This window comes from Desmodus rotundus, chromosome 3, assembly GCF_022682495.2.
Source record: "Desmodus rotundus isolate HL8 chromosome 3, HLdesRot8A.1, whole genome shotgun sequence".
In the NCBI taxonomy this organism is placed as follows: Eukaryota; Metazoa; Chordata; class Mammalia; order Chiroptera; family Phyllostomidae; genus Desmodus; species Desmodus rotundus.
The window spans coordinates 50,131,644-50,153,078 of record NC_071389.1 but is presented as its reverse complement, the minus strand read 5'-3'; the positions used below and the strand labels follow the sequence as shown (position 1 = coordinate 50,153,078).

The 21,435-nt window shown below is 33.7% G+C and overlaps 1 protein-coding gene across 3 annotated transcripts; it reads left to right on the top strand.

The window, feature by feature from the left end:
• The first annotated feature begins 1,025 nt into the window (after positions 1-1,025).
• On the top strand, positions 1,026-20,708 carry ZRANB2 (zinc finger RANBP2-type containing 2). Of its 3 annotated transcripts, none has more exons than XR_011650970.1 (11): positions 1,026-1,164; positions 4,091-4,143; positions 4,236-4,344; positions 5,367-5,449; positions 10,970-11,046; positions 11,190-11,324; positions 13,292-13,458; positions 14,960-15,046; positions 17,131-17,286; positions 18,334-18,403; positions 18,948-18,962. XR_011650970.1 is itself a non-coding variant. In XM_024565413.4 (11 exons), exons 1-10 carry the CDS (start codon positions 1,109-1,111, stop codon positions 18,361-18,363), a joined length of 957 nt encoding a protein of 318 aa, XP_024421181.2. In that variant the 5' UTR covers positions 1,026-1,108; the 3' UTR covers positions 18,364-18,403; positions 18,948-20,708. The 3 variants fall into 3 exon arrangements, 2 of the variants coding, with proteins under 2 accessions (XP_024421181.2, XP_024421183.2); XM_024565413.4 differs by having other exon boundaries at positions 18,330-18,403; positions 18,948-20,708; XM_024565415.4 differs by lacking the exon at positions 18,334-18,403 and having other exon boundaries at positions 18,948-20,708.
• Positions 20,709-21,435: the final 727 nt, after the last annotated feature.

The following is a 21,435-nucleotide window of genomic DNA, read 5'->3' as shown; positions in this document are numbered from 1 at the left end:
TATTCTTTGATCTTAAATAAATGCTTGTTGCCTCTTACTTTGGCCTTTTATTTTCAGGTTAACAGCATGCAGCTCGATGAATTTTTGTAAGGTAAAGATAACTGTGAAACCAGAACTCACATTATGAGAAAGACTATTATCAGGACCCCCAAAGCTCCCTCATGTCCCCTTTTAGCCACTATCTCCTCCCTACTCCCTAGATTAACTGTTATCCCAGATTAGTTTTAGCTGCTTTTGAACTTCATGTGGATGGAATCAGAAAACATGTACTAGTTTGTGATTGGCTTTTCGATTGAATATTGTATTTGAGTCATAGCCATACCATTCCACGTGGTTGTAATTTGTTCTTACTGCTGTTTATAGTATTCTACTGTGTGAATATGACGACTTATTTAACAAGCTTATTTACTAATAAGCAATTGGAAACTTCCAGTTTGGGCTAATCAATAGTGTAGCGATTAACATTATTATACAAGTCTTTGGAGAACTTATGTGCACTTCTGTTGGGGGTATAATTTGGAAGTGGAATTTCAGGGTCATGACGGGCTAGACGAAAGAAGGTAAAGGGATTAAGCAAAAAACACATATATATGTATATACATATATATACATATACACACACAACAGTGTGGTGATAGCGGAAAGAAAGTACGCGCGGGCATCCGTGAACCCAGCAACCCGCGGTTCCAAGCCCCAATTGGAACACAGTCACTTCCGCCTCCGCCTCCGGCTACTTAGCTCCACCCATCTGAGCTACGGAAGTACAATACTTTCCTTTTGGGTCCTCCCGCCGGTAGGGGGCTCTCAAAGGCTTCTAGAGCGAAGAAGGCCTCCCACCTGGGGTGTCCTTGGCGCGCCTGTTAGTTTAGCTCTAGAAAATACGCTTGCATTATAATTCTTTCGGCAACGAAAAAGTCGCCAAGGCATTTTCCTCTGGACGGTTATGCCCAAGCTCAATCCCGGCGGGGTGCCTTTATTATCCAACCCTGACGCAGTGGTGGGTGGGGGTCAGGCGGCGTGAGGACAGACCCGGAGTGCTGAAAAGTCCGCGGCCCGCTTTCCTTCTCTGAAGACGTAGCTGTGGGTGGCTGTGGTGGCAGCGTTTAAGATGTCGACCAAGAATTTCCGAGTCAGTGACGGTGACTGGATTTGCCCTGACAAAAAGTGAGTTCAGGAAGGGGCCCGAATTGGAGAGGGGTTTATCGGTGCAGTCTTTTTTAGCTCGGTGTGGTGTTTTCCCTTTTTTTTACGAGCCTCCGTGCCCTAAGCCCGGTTGAGGCTGCGAATCGCGGGCTCCGGGGCGGGAAGGAGGCTCCCAGGTCTCCTCACGAGGAAAGCTTTCAAGAGCCTTTATTTTGAGTATGTATGCAGCGTTTGTTTTTTCGACGTTTTGTCTCCTAAAGAGCCTCTCTTTGGAAAGCGAGATGGCCTCCCTCTCCCCCACCCCCACTGTCCCCGCGGCCAGGTTTCAGCGATAAGAAAATCTTCCTCCTAGAGGCTCGCTCGGTATCTGATCTCCCTCACGTGACTTCGCCCTGCCGAACTTTATCTGGTTCTGGGAAGGCATCTCGCCCTTCTGCTTCTCAGAGTTCATCTTGTTGGGGTTTTTTTTAATGTAATCTTTCGTTTGTACTGTATATATTTTCCCCCAAACACTGTCCTCGTTTGGCTTGGGAAATCTGACTTACTTTCCTTTCATTTCCCCGCAAGAACCGAACCGTTCTGCCCGTGGGAGCCGGCAGGCCTGGGCCTGTGTCCCCGCCAGCTCGGCCCTGCGGGGTGGCAGCGGGGAAGCACGTGCTGCGACGGCTCTGCCCGTGACACTGTGGCCGGAGTCCGGGGGCTCGCTCAGAGCGCTGGTTTTTGTTGAAAGGCCCTCGCATGGGTGTATCTATTTGGAAATATGTGGAAATCACTAGGAAAAGTAATTAGCAATATGGAAGGCACGACTGCTCGTGTTCAAATAAAATCTTTGCTTTTTTCTGCCTAAGTTAGCCACAGATACCACACAGAGTTTATACTGGAAAGAGGAAAAATTTTGAAGTAAACAGACCTAGGTTTAATTCCAGCCCTACTGCTTATTAATCTTACGGAGGTTATTTAACTTTGCTTAAAAAAGAAAAAAAAAACCCTGGAATAGAATGGCTTCCTTATAATAAATACATGAAATAGCATAAAGAGTGTGAGAGCAAGTGATGTGAAGCAAATTCTCATTGACAGCTGTCGATAGTTGTTTTAGGAAATTAAGACATCTAATGTCATTAAAGGAGATTAAGTCCTTATTTTCCCAGCATTTGTCTTCTGTCCACACTTTAAGCAGTTCATATGGAACATTTTCTTTTACATAATAAATTTATGGTTCTCAGTTGCATAAAGATTAAGATAGGTGATCTCAAGGATTTCAAGTCTTTCTGACAATATTGAACAAGAACAAGTGATACCTTATCAATAGCATTGCTCTGAGGGGAAGACTTTGAAAACAAAGGGTATTCACCAACATTTAACTTGTGATGTTGGTCACTTGTAGAGTGATGTGCTTTTGACAGCCGCATTAATGACAACCCACCCGAATGTTTGAAGGAGGTCTCTCGAAGAGAGTGCATTTCAACTGTTACAAATATGTTAATAGAGTATTATTCCTACAACCTATGTAAGTTCAGAAAACATTTTTCAGAATATGTTTGGGTAAGAACAGTTATTTGGGGGTGGGGGAGCAACCTAAAAATTACTTGGAGTGCTTTATTGGTGATTCATACTACACACCTTTATTGCATTCTAGTATAATTTTTAAAAAAATGTAAACGGTTTTTTAAAATGTAAGCTTTACATGTCAGCATTTAACATTGTTACTGATACGCACATGCATTATTCAGGCCATGTTAGTGATCCAATAATTTTTGTGTTTTTAGTTAAGTTTACTGAATATAAGCATAAAGTGATACTGTTACTCTGTGTGTTGAGGTTTTTGGTTATGGTTATAATTTTTTTTTAACTATAGCTTTCAGAGGTTTGACAACCCAAAAAAACATTTCCTCATAATTACTGAACCTATTTATAATGTTTAGTCAATGCAGTCTTTTTTCCTGGAGTTCCCACCTCCTACTTGTAAAAAGAATATTTTATCAAGATCCATGAAGCATAGCCTCTATGACCTACTTATTTTCTCCCCATTGATCCACCCTTTGGATTTTGTATTTCTTGTAATACTTAAAACACATTTGTATATATCACCTTATTTTCTATACTGGGAGTTACTTTGAAGTTTTTTGGAACTCCCTGGTGCCTCATCAGTAACTGTTGAAGTGGAGTCAGATCTTCAGCTTTGCAAGGGGATTTCGTTATAAATACAGTTACGTGCTACTTAACAACAGGGATATGTTCTGAGAAATGTGTCACGTGATTTTTGTCATTGTGCAAGTATCACAGTTCACTTACACAAACCTAGGTGGTATTGCCTACCTACTGCACCCCTAGGCTATGAGCCTGCGTAACATGTTACTACTGCATAAAACAAGGCAAGATTAAGTCAACCAGTAACATAGTTACTTATTATCATTGTCAAGTATCGCATACTATATATAACTGTATATGCAACACAGTGAGTGCAGTAGGTTTATTTATACCAGCATCACAACACAAGTAATGCATTGCACTCGTAAATCACTAGACCATAGGAATTTTTTGGCTCCATTATAAACTTAGGGAACCACTGTCTTATATGCTGTCCATTGCTGATCAAAACATCGTTACTTGGCACATGACGGCGATGGTATGTGCTGATAGGACAGAGTCACAAAGTTCCTAAGCGACTTAACAGGATCACATAACTAGAAAGTGAGATTGAGTTTCTTACCCTGAACTTGTAGCTTCAAATCTTATATTTACCACCTAAATTGTGAGGGTTTATTTTGGTTTTGTGGTTTTTGTTTGATTTTTTAGTTAATACTGTCATTAACGTGACTGAAACGGCTTTAGAATTTCTGGATCCGGTATATAGTGAGAGAGTTCACATTAAAAATTATATATGGGATTTTAAAAATTATATCTATTTAAAAAATACCTTTATAAATATTTTTTGCTTTATTTTCAGATGTGGAAATGTGAACTTTGCCAGAAGAACCAGCTGTAATAGATGTGGACGGGGTAAGCATTTAAGGAAGTTTCTATTATGGCTGTTTATACAGATCATTTTACTATTTCCCCAGATTCATATTGCATGATTTTTCTATTTTCAGAGAAAACAACTGAGGCTAAGATGATGAAAGCAGGGGGAACTGAAATAGGGAAAACACTTGCAGAGAAGAGCCGAGGCCTATTTAGTGCTAATGACTGGCAGTGTAAAACGTATGTATTTCAAATTATCATCCTCTCTTCCATAATAATATATTTAGCCACTACTGATTAATCTTACTTATTAGGCACATTAACAAACCAAAGGTAACCTTTAAATCAAAGGTCTGTTGATTATTGTTCAGTCTGTATCTCTTATGTAAGTGTAAAGAACTATTAAGTTCTCTTTTCTAATGGTAATACTAGTTGTTACTATGATGGGGTAGGTATACCAGTATAAACAAATGCTTAAGATGAGCTAACTTCCCAAAAAAAGGAGGGGGAGTTATTTAAAAGTACAAAAGCCTACTTTTTTCTATAGTGAAAAATCTCAAAAATTTTTAGCCTCTATTATTAATGTGAATTACACCACAAAATTTATTTTGCCCATTTACAAAGTAATTTTAGAATCATACATGCCATAGTAATTATTCCTAATTAAATAGGTTTCTTCGTATTTTTGATTTTTAAGCTCTATTGATTTTTCCAGCTTCCATTTTTTTCTGTTAATGCTGATGAACCAACTATATATGAAAGACGATTTAATCGGGGGGGGGTCTTTATAAATTTCTGATACTATAGATAATATAATTTATACTGAAGAATTTTCCATTAACACTGGGTATGCTGTTGAATTCCTCAAGCATTGAATTCCACAGCAAAAGAAATTTAACATTATTTGTAGGGTATAACCTTACCCTTCTCTGAGGTAAATTAGGAGAATGAGAAATTAGAACCTTTGATTTAAAATGATATTTTTCCATTAAGGTATGAGAATCTATAGATAAAATTTGTTGTTTATTTCTCATAGAATGACAAAGGCACTCTTCATACTATATTGCTTTTGCTTCTCTGCTTAAATAGTTAGAACTCATATTCTCCAGAAAAATGTACAAAGGTACATTTGCAATATTCTTAGTAAATATTTTTTATGGTAGTGGATTCATCCTAACTTTTATTTTAAAATCTTAGAATGTCTAAAAATTTACTATTTTTCATGTAACTTTCTACTAACTTGGTATTTTTAACTTCTAAAGTTGCAGTAATGTGAATTGGGCCAGAAGATCAGAGTGTAACATGTGTAATACTCCAAAGTATGCCAAGTTGGAAGAAAGAACAGGTAAGATAAAAACTCATTCTAACAAATAGATTTTTTTTATTGTTGTTCAATTACAATTGTCTGCATTCCCCTCCCCCCCCCCCCCCAGCCAAATCCACCTTTCTCCCTTGCTTCCACCCTCCTGCTTGGTTTTGTCCATGTGTCCTTTATAATAGTTCCTGAAAATCCTTCCCCCCATTATCCCCTCCCTCCTCTCTGGTTACTGTCAGATTGTTCGCAATTTCAATGTTTCTGGTTATATTTTGTTTGCTTAACTAAAAATTGAACTGACAGTTATATCATCTTAAGAGCAGAGAGCGATTTGAGGATTCTGTCTATTCGGCCTTTATGGTTTGATCTTGATGTTTTCCCCTTCATGCTCAAAAAAAAAAAAAAAAATCATGTTTCAGAATTTTGCAATTTACAAAGTACAGCACTAGGAAGCTGTAACCTAACCAGTAGTGATATTAGGATACTTTCAGAAATGCTTTACTTACTCCCCCCCCCCTCCACTTTTCTAGATGTTTGTTATTAGTAAGAAAAGAGTAATACCACTTTTCCATTTATTCCATATTCTAGTGTGACAGGAAAAAAAGAGCAGAGAGGCACCTTTAAAGTAAATCAATCTCTTTGAGGGTGGGTCCCAAACATCTGCAGGCGATTCGGATGGAATTTGGCCTAAATAATAGCTTACCTTTGGGTCTGTGTTGTCGGTGGTGAGATGAAAATATTTACCTAACAGGATATGGTTTCCCTTTTTCAGCAATTAGCCCAACCATGTTATCAATATACTTGAAATACGATTTTATCATTCAGCATCATATATCATACAAAGGCTTCTTCTATATATAGTCACCTTGTCAGACCTAGACTAAACATTCCTGGTTCTGTTCCTCCTTGACTTTAGACTACTTTCACTAGTCTGGTCTCTGGGGATAAGAGACCCAGTAAAGAATCTTTTGGACCTGGCCCTTCCTGAAGTACAACAGAAATTCGAGTTTAATCCCCACCACCCCCCCCTTCTTTTTTTAATTTGTATTTGCACTGTAGCCTAATGTCCTAGATATTTTTTATTTTTCAATCCTCAAATCTGTCCTCACCCTTCTCATTCTCCCTCACTTCATTAAGAGATACATTTTTTTTCTTCTTTTAAAATCTTTTTTACCCCACACTTTGGTTGCTCATTACCTACCTCCTTTTTAGTTCCATCCTCTTCTGCCCTCTACCTCGCCATAGAATGTTGAGTTTCCTTGAGATTCACTCCCTAAGCTCTCTTGGCTCTATTTTTTCTAGACATCCTCTTACCTAAGTTTAAGTGACCATTGGCATACCATGATGCCTAAATTTATGTCTTCACCTCAGACCTACTTGACCAATATATCCAACTGCCTATTTATCATCGCCATGTAAATGTCAGCCTCATTATATCCAAACTGATTCATGATTTCCACACACACCCCCCAGGACCTGGCCCTCTTCTAGTGTTATTTCTCATGATTATTACCACCCTACCATATGCTTGTTACATAATACAGAAACCTAGATGTCCTTCATAGTGATTCCACTCGTCCTCTACCCCAGAAAGTCTTACCTATCACTGCTCTAGGCAGAAATACCATTATATTTTGTCATGAAAAAATAGCCATCTAGTTGGTATCTGTACATATTCCATTCCTACCCCGTTACAGTCAGAGATCTTTGTTTTTTGTTTTGTCCCAAACTAAAACTTCCATTTGTTTAAAACCAGTATGATTGCTGTTAGGATAAGGTCCAAAATCTTTAGTAAAGTTTTAAAAATTACAATCTCAAGAAGCTTTTTTTAGTCTATTCACAGTCTCTTTGGTCCATTTTGTGACTCCCCCTTTAACTATCTCACCAGAGCTATATAGTCTTAACTGGAGCCCTCACACTTTCTTTGGTACCTTCTCACTTTACTCATTTTCTCCCTCTTTTTTTTGTTGATCATTTGGTATCTTGACCTTTTTTTTTTACTTCATTGGCTGTAAGTAGTTGTTTTTGCTGGTCTATTTAAGGTGTGGACTGACACTGTTCTCCAGTTTCTGTCTACTGTTTATAATAAGGAAATCCAAAGTTTAGGAGCATTTCCTAACTTTTCAAACTAAGAGATAGGTTGTGAATAAAAGAAAACTTGATGCACTACTTCTAACATATTGCTCACTTCTCCTGCATAATCCCATCAAATTGGTTATATATGTATTTTGCCTTGTATAATGCGCACTTCTTTGCCCAAATTTCTGAGTGAAAATTATGGATGCACGTTATACATGGGTAATACTAATTCCATATCTATGTGTTTTTATTTTTTTTACTTATACTTTGTGTTAAAAGTGTAACTCTAGAAAGCAATAATGATATCCATATATTCAAAAATAAATGCTAAAACTCCTTTATAATACAAAAATAAGTATAAATAAATAATTGAATTAAAATGAAAGATTTTTTTCCTTGAAATTTTTGGCCAAAAAATTTGGGTGTGCATTATACACAGGAGCACATTATATACAGTAAAATACAGTGATAATTTACTTAGCCATTCTCTTATTTTTGGATTTGGGGGTGATTTTTGCTTTTGTTGGTTTTTTTTCCTTATTCATAAGGATAACTTATGAATAAGGGTAACTTCAGTAGAAACAATTTTAATTAATTGTGATTTTTATTCTTTTAAATTATTTTTTTAGAATACATTCTCAGAAGTTGGATTAATTAGATTATTCCAAATATAGAATCACAGAATTTTCAAGTTAGTATTTTAGTTCTTCCTCTGAGTTACATGTTACATTCACCCCCTTTTCTCTGTTCTGTTGTCACAGCCCTAACTCAGGCCTGATTTAAATCTGTGCCCACGTTTTTACATTGTACTGTGAGACAGATTTGAAAATATTTTTATTGTAATGTCTACAGAGGTTCTTGGTTGCTTATTTCATCTAAACTGTATTTTAAAGCCTTCTTTACAATAGAAGGCTTTAAAATTTGTAATTATATTACAAATATAATTTCTTACTCAAATTATAAGTGGTACTAGAATTATAGCGTTTTCTATATTCATTCATTGAAGAAATAATTTATTGGCCATTGTGCAAGATGTTGGAGATAATTGGGTGAGCAAAATAGACACATAGAGCCTAATAGTAATGAAGTCTTTTTAATGAAGCGGTGTGTTTGATAAAGCATTGCTTAAGCTAGGAAGAGAAAGATGAGTTACCCAAGTTTCAGTGGAAATGGTATGCTCATTCTTTCATGATAGCTGTATTTTCCAGGTTCTCTTCATGAGTTGGATTTGTTGTATTGGTTCACACAACATACCTTAATAATCTTTGCTGTCAATAGATTATTTAGGTTGTTTTTATGGAGCCTATATTGGAGAACATGAAAATAGCTTTGTATTTCCTATGATACTCATTTTAAAGTAATTTCTACTTCAATACCTATGCAAAATTAACCTTTATGAGGTATAGTTCTCTTTCTAAATCTTGGCTATAATGTATTCTTTAGCTCTTCACTTTTGTCATACCATTTTTCAGCTGTAGATAACTAAATGATACAGATCCTGTGGACTTTCTTTTAACTCTTTATAATTATTTTGAAATTTTGATTTTTACTGTTAGTCATGTCTTAGAATTTGTTGTGTATAAAATTCACACCTTAATCTTAGGATGTACTGATACAATGTTAAATGTATTTTGAAATAAGCTATATTGTAGAGTTATAACTTTCTGTTATGTTTGTAATCCATAATAAACATTGAATCTGAGCTGTTTTCTTAAGGTGAACATAACCCAGTTATGCTTATTTCTGTCTTTCTATATATGATATTCTGAAAAACTACAGCCAAGATTTTACTAAGGAAAAGTTGTTACTGGTATTTCATACACTTTTTACTCATATCAGATGGACAGAAACAAAAAGAAACTCTTTTTCAATTGGAGTGCATATTGTCTCTGAAACAAGGTAGAAAGAGGAAGAAAGGGATGCTATGCAAGTCTCTCAAAGATAAACCCTGATACTTTGCAGTTTTCACTGGTACAAAGTATATGAGAAAGGATGTTGTAGTAATGTGATTTTTTTTTTTAATTAACTGCATTATTTTGTTGGGGCATTAGTGCCTTTCTAATATTTGTGGCTATAATAGGGTAATGATCTTTTTCGTTTAATGTCCATGTTTGATAAATTTAAAGTCACAAATCCTAAATTAAAAATAATTTGCTTATACATTTATTTAACATTGTGCTGGTTCAAGAAATCCTTAAATCTGGGAATCACTGGCCTTATGTGCTGGTACTGCTCTGTAATATGTTATGTACAGGATCCAGCACAATAATGCCCCTTTGTTATTACGAAATTATAAGCATGTAGTTCTGTAACGTAACAATATCACACTCAAGCACACCATATGACATTTTAGATGAAATGTTCAAGTTAAAACTATAAACTATCACACCCATATTATTACCATACCAACCACACTCAAGCAGATGTTACTTTTGCTGGAAACTGTAGATCACGGGGGGCAAACATAAGGCCCGCGGTCCGAATCCGGCCCCTCCACCTTGTATTATCTGGCCCAGCACTTTGTTTCTACCCGGCAGCAGCCCCGAGCTCTCGCTTAACTGTTATGGAGTAGTTATATTTATACAGTCTTAAAATTACATTCAGCCCTTTGAAGGCAACAAGGAGACTGATGTGGCCCCCAGTGAAAATGAGTTTGACACCCCTGCTGTAGATTGTGTTACTCTTGACCATGTACTTCTCAATTATTTTTTGAATGGGAGATTTATCCAAATTCTCATCTCACTTTCTTATTCCAGTCTCTGTTGATCCTCTATGAAAGACTGACCAGTCTCATTGTAGATGCTAATTGTAACATCAAAAAATAATGGTTTGCTGATCTTGATTACTTTTTAATAGATATTTTCAGTTTAAAAGTTAACTGGCTACTTGAATCTTTTGTGACTTTTACCTCTGTATTAAAAATAATTGCATTTAAAGTCAGTTCGAATTTCCATTTTCATGTTACTGAATATCCTGTATAATTTGGAATTTTCCAAACTCTAGCTACATTTTAGCTCATGAAAATTTCAGTGTATCAAAAGATTCTAGATCACCTACAATTGGTAAACAGTGAAATTTGATTCTTCCTTCCTTCTGAGTCTAATTCTCCCAGAAGAATTACAGAGGAAAATAATTTTTACTTGTTAAAATTGTTTATAGCAGAGGTCTAAGGAGATGTTTTTCACCCATATATTCCCATGCATTATCTACCTCGTTGCTTAAGGACACTTTGAAATTGAGAAGAGCTGGAAGTACAGCTACAAGACTTTCCAGCTAAGCATCTCACATTGAGACTTTTCTCCATAGTGATTTTTCTTGATATGTTTTTTAAAGACCAGTAATTGTTAATGCACAGGCCAATCTCATTGATAAGATTTTCTTTTTCCTGTTGCTTAGAGGTGATTTAGAGATTTCTTTGTTGTTATTTAAATGAATTATCAGAGGATAACAACTTGTCCTTTTTTTTTTTAGGATATGGTGGTGGTTTTAATGAAAGAGAAAATGTTGAATATATAGAAAGAGAAGAATCTGATGGTGAATATGATGAGGTAAGCTATACATTAAAAGTGCAGGTTGAATACAAATTAGAAAAACATGTTAAAAATATCTTAAGTGCAAAAAATATATAAATATGTCTTATGAATACATTTATAAAATGTATTATAGAAATGTTATGAAACTTTTTCTCTAGTTTGGACGTAAAAAGAAAAAATACAGAGGGAAGGCAGTTGGCCCAGCATCTATTTTAAAGGAAGTCGAAGATAAAGAATCTGAGGGAGAAGAAGAGGATGAGGATGAAGATCTTTCTAAATATAAATTAGATGAGGTAATTTACTTCTTTATTTCCCATTTGTCTTATTTCAACTATGACATAATATATGAATGTTTTCGATGTCCCTTGGCCCATGATGAAGATACATATGTTCTGCTGTATGCTCACTTGTTCTCACAAAGGTTTTTGAGCTTCACTCTACCAAGTTCTATGCTGGGACTGGAAAAACAATGACTGAGACAGAAGTAGCCTTTTAATGGAACATAAATAAAACAGGAAATAAAGGTTCCCTGAGTAGGAAACAAACCTGCAACATTCAAAAAATCTATATAGGCTAGTGTGGTTAGAGCAGAAGGAAGGATGTGGAGCTGCGACCACATCAAGTCTGGTAATGTTTGTTCTGTGGGCCTGAGTATAAAATTTATGGTTGGATGTGTAGATCTAGATTAAGGTTGCTTTGGGGTATAATTACAAGAAGTCCTATGTGCAACTAAAATCAATACGGAACAATTTTTAAAGTTTTTAATAATTAAGATATCTGACTTGTAATTCGGAGTTTTGACTGTCAATATACAGGTGACTCTTGAACAACACAGGTTTGAATAGCGCAGGCCTGCTTATACAAGGGTTTGTTTTTCAATACATAATACTGTGAATCTATTTTCCTTGTGATATTCTTTTATTTATTTACTTATTTTAGAGAGAGGAAGTTGGGAGAAGGAGAAACACCAGTTCGTTGTTCCACTTATTTATACATTCATTGGTTGCTTCTTGTATGTGCCACAACCAGACATCAAACCTGCAGCCTTGCCGTATCAGGATGACACTCTAACCAGCTGAGCTACCCAGCCAGGGCTCTTGTGATGTTCTTAGTAACGTTTTTTTTTTTTTTTCTTCTAGCTTACTTTATTCTAAAACTGGAATATATAGAATACATATAACATATTTTTGAGTTGGCCAAAAAAGCTGTTTTTTTTTTTCACGCAATGGCTTTAGTAGTGCTTAGTTGTCTTTAACTTCTTTTGAAAAAAATTTGTTAGATTGTATTGTGATAGGTGTCACATTTAGTGCATTAAAAATAACTAAAATTGGTTAATTTTCGTGTAGCCATTTTAATATTGAATATGGAATTATGCCAGGTTTTCAGTGTATTATACTTGTAAAGGTAGAAATGCAGAAAAAGATTGTGCATCGTGTGGAGAAGGTGCTGTGGCTGATTGAACATGTCAAAAGTGGTTTGTGAAGTTTCTGTGCTGTTGATATTTTGGCCAAGTAATTCTTTGTTGTGGGGCTGTCTTATGCATTGGAAGATGTTTAGCAGCACCCCTGATTTCTACCCACTAGAAGCCAATAGCAGGAGATAGCCAGCATACTCAAAATATCCAAATCAATAAAGTTATTGGTGAAAATGAAAAATGTGCCTTTTATGGAAAAATACATAATGGATTTTTTGGCATACTCAGTAAATTGTGTTTATTAACTGTTTATGTTTTCTGTAAGGCTTTTGGTTAGCAGGCTGTTACTGCCTAAGTTTTGGGGGAGTCAGAAATAACACAGGAAGTTGATGCCCCAAATCCTGCATTGTTCAAAGGTCAACTTGAACATTAAGATATTGGGGAAGCAGAATGGATTTTCTGAGTTAGACCACCTAAATTAAAAGGTTACTGTAATATCAATAGATAAAAGAATGAAGTACTAAGGGAGATGAATTCAAAGACTTTAACAGGAGTAAAATTGAAAATTATAGACAGCTTATTTGGTAACACATGGTAACAGAAAAAGAAGAAATAAGTAAAGTTTCTAGGTTTACTTTGAAATATTTGAGGTAGTTGTCAAGTCTGCTTAGCTGAGCTAAGGAATGTAATAGGCAGGTTTCAGGATTAAGAATGAATTTGCTAAGATATCAGTGATGTGATTTATATCTGTATGGAAATGTTTGGTACATAGAATTGTCCATCATTCCTAGTAGATAGCATTAATATCTAAATGTCAAATAAATATTGACTCTGACTTTTTGATAGGATGAGGATGAAGATGATGCTGATCTCTCAAAATACAATCTTGATGCCAGCGAAGAAGAAGATAGTAATAAAAAGAAATCTAATAGACGAAGTCGCTCAAAGTCTCGATCTTCACATTCACGATCTTCACGCTCATCCTCCCCCTCAAGTTCAAGGTCTAGGTCCAGGTAAACGGGTACAGGTCAAGGGTAACACCAGTCAAAATGTCAGTATCTAACTTCTTTATTTCTAAGTTTTGTTTTTCTTGACTGAATAAGCTTTTATTTTAGAGATTTCATTCAAATCACCTTTTAAAAGATAATTTTTTTTTACTGCCTTTAAGTAATTGTCCAATACTTTCAGAAATGCACATTTTAATATGAAACTTCCTCAGTCCATTTCACCAGACTTTAATTAAAATAGACTTTAAAATTTAATTAAATCATTACATATAGTATACTATCTAAATAGTTTACATTTAGAAATGCTTAAGGAAAGGGAAGATTTATGTGTTCACTGATAAAGATAGTATAGAAATTTTCTAGGCCTTTATTAAATTATTGGTTATTGCATGATGCTTTGATAATTTACTTTGATACAGGTATTCTGAATAAAGGAGGAAATTCAGTCATATAAGTTCTGTTGGCCTAATGCTAATTTTAAGATGTTCAGGAATAAATTAGGATTCAGTTGCTGGTGTACTTGAATATTATTTTGTTAGTGATGTAAAATTTTAGTAAATATTTCCTGATTGTGTAGTCAACAATAAAAATAAAATTTTAGGTGAGAAAAAGAAGTACATTACATAAACAGTGTTCCCTTGAAAAATTCTTACTCATATTAAGTTAACAGGCAATGAATTTTAATGGTATTTAAGAAAAAATAATAGCTGAGAACTTAATAATTAAAGTTTAAAACAGTGGTTGACTTTGAAGATAGTAATTTTAAGATGAAAATGTAATAATCTTTAGCTACAGGTTATTTTAAGGGGCAAATTGAAGTTGTAAGTTAGATTAATATGAATTACTTTTGTTTTACTTAAACCACAGTTACTTCTTTTTGTGGTTAATTTAAATGGGCCATATCTTCTATTGTCTTATTTTTTTTTTCTTTTTTACAATTACAGGGTTGTTCATGTATTTTCCCTTTAATTTTTTAACATTTGAATAGGCAGGAAAACAAGATTAAACAAGCATACCCATGTCAACATTTTTAGCGTCAGACCTAGATAGTGACTGAGAAAATGTAATGGATTTTATAAGGGAAATTGATAGATATTTCAGAGAAGTTAAATATAAAATGCAACATTTAGAATTTCTGGATATGTTAAATTCTGGGTTACTTTTAAATATTTGTAAACATAAAGTATTCAGTGTTAATGAAGTGATAGTATTGAGTGTTTTTGTTTGTACAATCTTGAGTGATATTTAGAGTAATTTTGTCAAACTTGGAAAGTAATAGTTTATTATCTAAAATATTTCCTGTTACCTTAAGTTTTTCCATAAATTCCTAAACAAAAGGTTTAATTACTTTAAAATACTTAAAAATAATAGTATTTTGAAAAGTATCTATCTAAAATAGCTATCTTTTTATATGAAAATGAATTCTAATGCATATCTTTCTTTCAGTGTTTATATCACAAAGTTCATTTATGTGGTCCTGGAAAACAATCCTTCCATGTTGTTCCAGGTCCCGTTCAAGAAGTTCTTCCAGTTCCCAGTCAAGGTCTCGTTCCAGTTCCAGAGAACGTTCGAGATCTCGTGGGTCGAAATCAAGGTGAATGAGGTAGCATCTCTCTGTAAAGCAGAGAGAAAATAATACTTAAAGGCTGCAGAAGGTGTTGCTGCTTTCTCTCCCCTCTTGTTTTGCTTCTACTTTTATTTTATTTTAGCATTAGAAAACTAATGCACTTGCCTGGGCTTAATTTTCTCACCATGAGATGTTTCCATTGCCTGCAGTGTGCCAAGACATTCCCATGATTGAATTAAGGTGGTTATTTTGCATCATGCAAGCAGGGTTTATTTTTGTGCTAAATGTGATAAAATAGGAAGATGGAGCCAAGTCTTATTACCAAAATTTTTCATACATTAGTTGTTTTCAGTGGTAGTTCAAATAAAATCAGAAATATGCATATTAAATAGGAAACATTTATTCCCCTTTTTTAAAGGAAGAAAAACAATTCTACCTCTAAACAGATTTTGTTTTGTAAGGCAATTGTTTCAGTATTTACAAAAAAATTTGTTTATATCAGGTTAAGTTTCTGGAGGGTTTTACGCATATTTCTATTTCTCTGTAATACATAGAAAGTTTTAAACAGTATATGTAGAACAGACAGTCCTCTTAAATTCCACAGACTAAATCAAGAAGTATAGTTGGTTAGTCTAGGTGTAGTTTGGTATTAAGTAACATCATTGTTAACATTAGGTTGCATTTAGTCATACAGAGGGAAAAGCAGTTTGTAAATAAGCATTTGAGACACTAGTTTTGTCTAAAAATCATCCAAATATACTGCCTTTCTTTTTAAGTTAATTTATCGATCTAGTAATGGCATGAGTAAGAAAAACCACTAAAATTCCGTGTGTGTAGAACTTTACGCTGAAGTTAAGTGGTAGTTTCTTTGGTAAAAATAATTGCTTAATAGCTTATTAGAGTCAAGTCTATATAGCATTAGAGGGTAACTGCAATTTAACAGCATTAAAAAGAAAATGAAATTCACTCTTGTATTAATCCAATACAAAATAGCATGAGTTTATTGTTTTTGTTGTTGTTCTTGTGATTATATGTATTATCAATGTTTTAGTCCTTCGAGTGCTTCTTAGGTGAAGATTAAATTCTAGTTCCCTTTGGGAAGCACTATAATCAGGTTTACAGAACAGCCTTCATATTCCTTCCAAACATTTTTTCATTGCTTATAACTTTCCAAAGAATTCTCCTTTTGGGCTTTCTAAGTTTATTTTAAGCCCAAAGGTGAATTTTTTGGGAAGTTTGAGCTAAATTACTTCAACCAAAATATGTAAATGAAGAGAATAATTTGCATTTAAACATTTGCACATTTTCCTCTACCTAAAACATGTGAATGTCAACACTTCATACTTCATGAATAGTGGCCCTTCATAAAAATAAATATTGCTGATATAAATCAAGTTTTAAAGTTACTCATTTTATTTTACTTTGAATATTTAGCAATTTATTACTTATTGTTCTTTCTCATGTCACTTATTTCTGCTTTTTCTCTAGCAACTTAACTGATAAGTTTTACAATTTACACAAGGAATTGTTATGCTTATTTTCCTTAGGAGGTTGTATATATGATAAACATTTTTTCTCCAAATGGAAGGATGTTTTTCTAGACATAAAGTCATCTATCAATAAATGTACAGTTTTACCTGTTGGTTTTGCTGTTTATGTATACTTTAAAATGACATACTTACATATTTTTCTTTTAAATACTAATTTTAGAGGGAGAGAAACATCAATTTGTTGCTCCACTTATTTATGCCTCCATTAGTTGTTTCTTGTATGCTCCCTGACCTGGGATTGGACCTGTGGCGCTCTAACCAACTGAGCTCCCCGGCCAGGGCTAAAGCCATAAGTTTTTTAAAAATATTTTAAAATTATACTTATTATAAGTGATGAACACTTATCTTAGAATTTTTTTAAGAGATGAAATTAAAGTAAATGTTTTTAAATAGAATTGTTTTCATGGTTGAACCAGAGGTCTTCTGTTGAGTAAGCAGTAAGTATTTCTTCTTATAAAATCTTCAGTTATCAATCCTGTTTATTTTTGGATCTGTTAACTAAATTATCTCCCTCAGTTCTTCTTTTAATGGAATGTTTGATTTGTTTCTCAATCAATGAAGATCCAGCTCCAGATCCCACAGGGGCTCTTCTTCCCCACGAAAAAGATCTTATTCAAGTTCATCATCTTCTCCTGAGAGGAACAGAAAGAGAAGTCGTTCTAGATCTTCATCTGGTGATCGCAAAAAAAGACGAACAAGATCACGGTCACCCGAAAGGTTTGGGTTTCTGTAGAAATAAGAATGGGTGTTCTTAAGTGTGTTTAATAGATTAAAACTTCCTTATCAACGATTAGATTTTTATAATCTCCTTTAGTCTAACTTTATACTTTTCAAGTTTAAACTTCAAAAAACATTAATTACTTTGTTCATCCTATGTACTATGATCAGGTTGTTTTAAAAAGTTGTAGATCAAACCACTCTCTTCCACTATCTGTTCATTTTATTGTTTAAATATTTATTTTCACATATAATTATAGCCAACTCTCCGTTATTTCTGTCCTGTAAGATTTTAATTCAGAAGCTATATGTTGAAGTAATTTAGAATTTGATTTTCATGTGTATTATGCTATAGATTTTTATATTAAATATTAGAGATCAGGATTCTAGGACATCAAATAAACACTATTCTAGATCATTGGAAGTCTGGCCTCTTTTAAATATGTGTAAATTTTCAAAGTAACTTTTTTCATGCTCCTTATTAGGAAATTGTTCTCGTAGCTAATACATTCTTCGTCATGCAGTACAAATCCCATTTTTTTTCGTTTTGAGAAAGACTTTTTACTAGATTATGTTATCTATATTGACATTTTTAAATTTGGAGAGAGTGTTATCTGTTAGTCTTTTTTAGAGCAGGCAAATTAATTAGTTTAACTTTCTCTGGATTCTCGGTGACTAATTATATAGTCAGTTTAATGGCTTCCTTTGTATTCTTGGGAAATTTTTTCTTACTGTTTCAGCTTGTGAAAATAACGATTAGATAAAGTGATTATTGCTGGGTCCAGTGGTAGGATTACATTACGATTCCTACTTGTGCAGGATGATTAGTTTTGCTTCACATTTTGAAGTTTAGATACTAGGGTTACACACAGCTAGTCTTTTATTTCTCTGCATTTGGTTTTTTGTAAGAAAATAACTACGTACTTGAGTGAAGTTAATTCTGTTGCTTTCTTATCACTTCTGCAAATTTTTATCTTAGCCACATATAATCCCCCTAGTTTGTTGTCATCTAAACTTAATGAACATGTTCTCTATTCCATAAGCCAGGTGATTGGTGAAAACACTAAACAACCCTGAGCCCAGGGCCAACCCCTCGGAACACCACTACTTTACCCAGGTTGATATATTGACTTATTCATATGAGCTGCATGAATATAACCCTTTAACTAATTGTACGATCATCTTGTGAGACCTAGATTTCCAAATGTAATTATTTATGAATATATATTCTCATACACATTCAGAAGCCTTGCTGTATCTCTTTTACATAAAGACTTAACCATATTATCTACAATATTATCAGATTGTTTTAGTCACTCTTCCATTACCAAGTTTATGTGCCTGTGTTACATATTACCTGTAATTTTCCACACTTTTGCAAGGCTTTTCTTATTACCTTAAATAATTGAGAGGTGGCTATATCTTGAAATGAGAGAATTTTTTAATTATAGAGAATTTTAAATTATACTGTTACTGGGCTCACATCTAAGGTCTAAACACTAATTTATTTTATGTGCATAAGTTTCTTAGATTTTAATTATTTCTATTGTCAGAATATATAATTAGGTTTAATTTTTGTATATTCTCAAAGTCTTATGAATGAATGATGATATCCAGCTCTAGCTTGCTAGACTACCTGCTTTCTCTATTATGTCTTACAGGCACCACAGGTCATCTTCCGGATCATCCCATTCTGGTTCCCGTTCAAGTTCAAAAAAGAAATAATGTATTAAAATTTACATCTTAAAAAAATTCAGTACAGTGCATGAAGCATATTTTTTAAGAAGTTGGTGTCTTACTTGTTCAGAAGTGCTAGTAGAGGTGCATGCCTTTCATTGCTTTTCAGAACAATACAGCTGTGTTTATTTGTGAAATTAAAAGTAAATAGTATTTTAAGCCATATGTCCCCAAAATAGATGCTTTATTTATCATTCTTTATTTACAACCATTTATTTAAAACCACCTCAGCTATAACAAAGTACTTTGGTTTTTTTTTACTTTGTTTTCTAATTTGAACTATTGTTTTTCTCATTTCCAAATATGAACTGTTTATTGATTTAAGACAAGATTACCTTACCTGAGCATGGAGGCAAGACTGGTAAAGTAGTTGGAAACAGTCTCTTTACCTTAACCTGAGAAAAGCAGTCACCCTGTTCATGTTAAAGTTAAACTAGTTATAAAAGAAACTAGAAACTTCATTGTGAAATTACCTATGGTAAAGATGCCTTAGAATCATTGCCTTTTTTTATTCAGTTTTACTTTTTGCAACACATTTAATGCAGAAAAGTCTTGTGAATTTATAGAAGGAGAAAGGTATTATTCATTTCACATTTTCTGACATAAATTTGAGCAGGAATATCTAACAGTTCATTTTTTTTCTGATATGGTTGTCTGATGAGAAAAACATCTTATTTCAAAATGTTTATCTTAATATTTTTAAGAAGCTGTGTGTGATATCCTTTAAAAATCCAATTTTCACATATGATGATAAGGTAAACAAAGCTAAATTATAGTTAATGAAGAACAAATTGAAGAACGCTTCTGAAGTATATTTTTCTTTGGGTGAAAGACCAAAAGAGACATTGTTAATTTAAGCAAACATGTCATGAGATGTTTAAACTGCATAAAATTTTTTTCTGAGTAATGATTATTTCTGCATAACATAAACAGAAATAATTGTTCACTTGACATATTTATGGCTTAAAATACTGTCAGAGTTTGCTTTATTTCTCAAAATCTGGTCACTTGAGCTTTATGTGTCTTCTGGTTTAAAAACAAAAGGGTTTCTCTTAACAGTATCTTCAGTGACAATACAAGGTAAGTATATTAAGGAAAATCAACAATTGTGCTTGGGGACTTTTTGTCATGGGAATTAACACCCATTATTCTTGTTCTTTTTTTTTAAAACATGTCTTCTGCAATTAAAAATTAAAACATTGTAAGGTATTTTGTAGACAGACCAAACATAATTGTATTTGTTTTTTTATTTTAAAATGAGTGATTTTTCTCTCACCTGACCTAAAGATGAAAACGAAATATCTTATGTAGAAATATTTTGATAATATTTTTACAATGAACTTGCCCCTTGTTTTTTTACATCTTTCCTTTGCTACGTTTACTGTAGTTTGCACAAGAACTTTTCTCTCTTGTAATTGTGCCTCAGACTTCTTGAAAGTCTACCTTCTAAATTGCCCAAATGATCTTATAGATTCTACATGTTACTGTTGGTTTATTCTTGTGCTTTCTGTATTAAAACTTTGGCTGTACTGAGCAAATGCAAGGTTATAAATTTAGCAAATAGTAGTTTGCAGACAATTCAGATGATTATGATTTCATTTGGTTTAACTAAGTTGTACTAGTCCATTTCATAAGGAAATGATGCTGTAGACAAATGTAAATAAAGCTTGTGGGTCAAGCATCAAGTGGTGTTTGTTAGAAATAAATTAGAATTTTTAAGCTCTGATTTAATGTTTATTTTTAAAGTTATTTGCAGTCTTACTTGTTACTTTTTACTGTGCATTTTAAACTCTTCATATTCACTTACCCTTTATATAATGTCATTTTTATATGTGAGTGCTTGGTTTAAAATGTTACAAAGCGTGATCTACTCAAAATTTGTGACTTTTTAAAAAAATGTAGATTACCCAGTTGAGTTTTAATAGTTTCTATCAGAACATTATGTACCTATTTCATAGCACACTATAGTGTGCTTTCTGAATTACTCTTAAAACTGTCACTTCATAGCACTCAACAACTGTCCTTTTAACTGCTAAATTTTCTATTTGCAATACTTTTACCTAAACAATATAAAATGGTAATCTGATAACTAATGTCCAAGTTCAGAGTAAGCCCTAAATGCAAGACAATCTCTAGGTACAGTTATGAAGGTAAAACAAATCTTGTCTTAAATTTTGTGTGTCATATCTTCTATCTGGCATCCACAGCCTATCTTGTAGATACTGGTGGGAAGGTAGGGAATTTCTCCATTCTGTCCCATTCTTGACATAATTGTTAGTTGTTGTTGTTTTTTTTTAATAGAAATAACCTTGTAGCTTTCCTGAAATTGAAATTGTTTTATTTCTGCAAAATTAGAATGCACTGTTTTTTTTAAAAGATAGTTTAAGCCCTGATCAGTGTGGCTCTTTTTAT

Coding starts and splice junctions, on each gene's coding strand:
- ZRANB2 (XM_024565415.4), top strand. CDS start 1,109: ATGTCGACCAAGAATTTCCGAGTCAGTGACGGTGACTGGATTTGCCCT. Junction 1,165..4,090: donor TGGATTTGCCCTGACAAAAA/GTGAGTTCAGGA, acceptor CTTTATTTTCAG/ATGTGGAAATGTGAACTTTG. Junction 4,144..4,235: donor CTGTAATAGATGTGGACGGG/GTAAGCATTTAA, acceptor TTCTATTTTCAG/AGAAAACAACTGAGGCTAAG.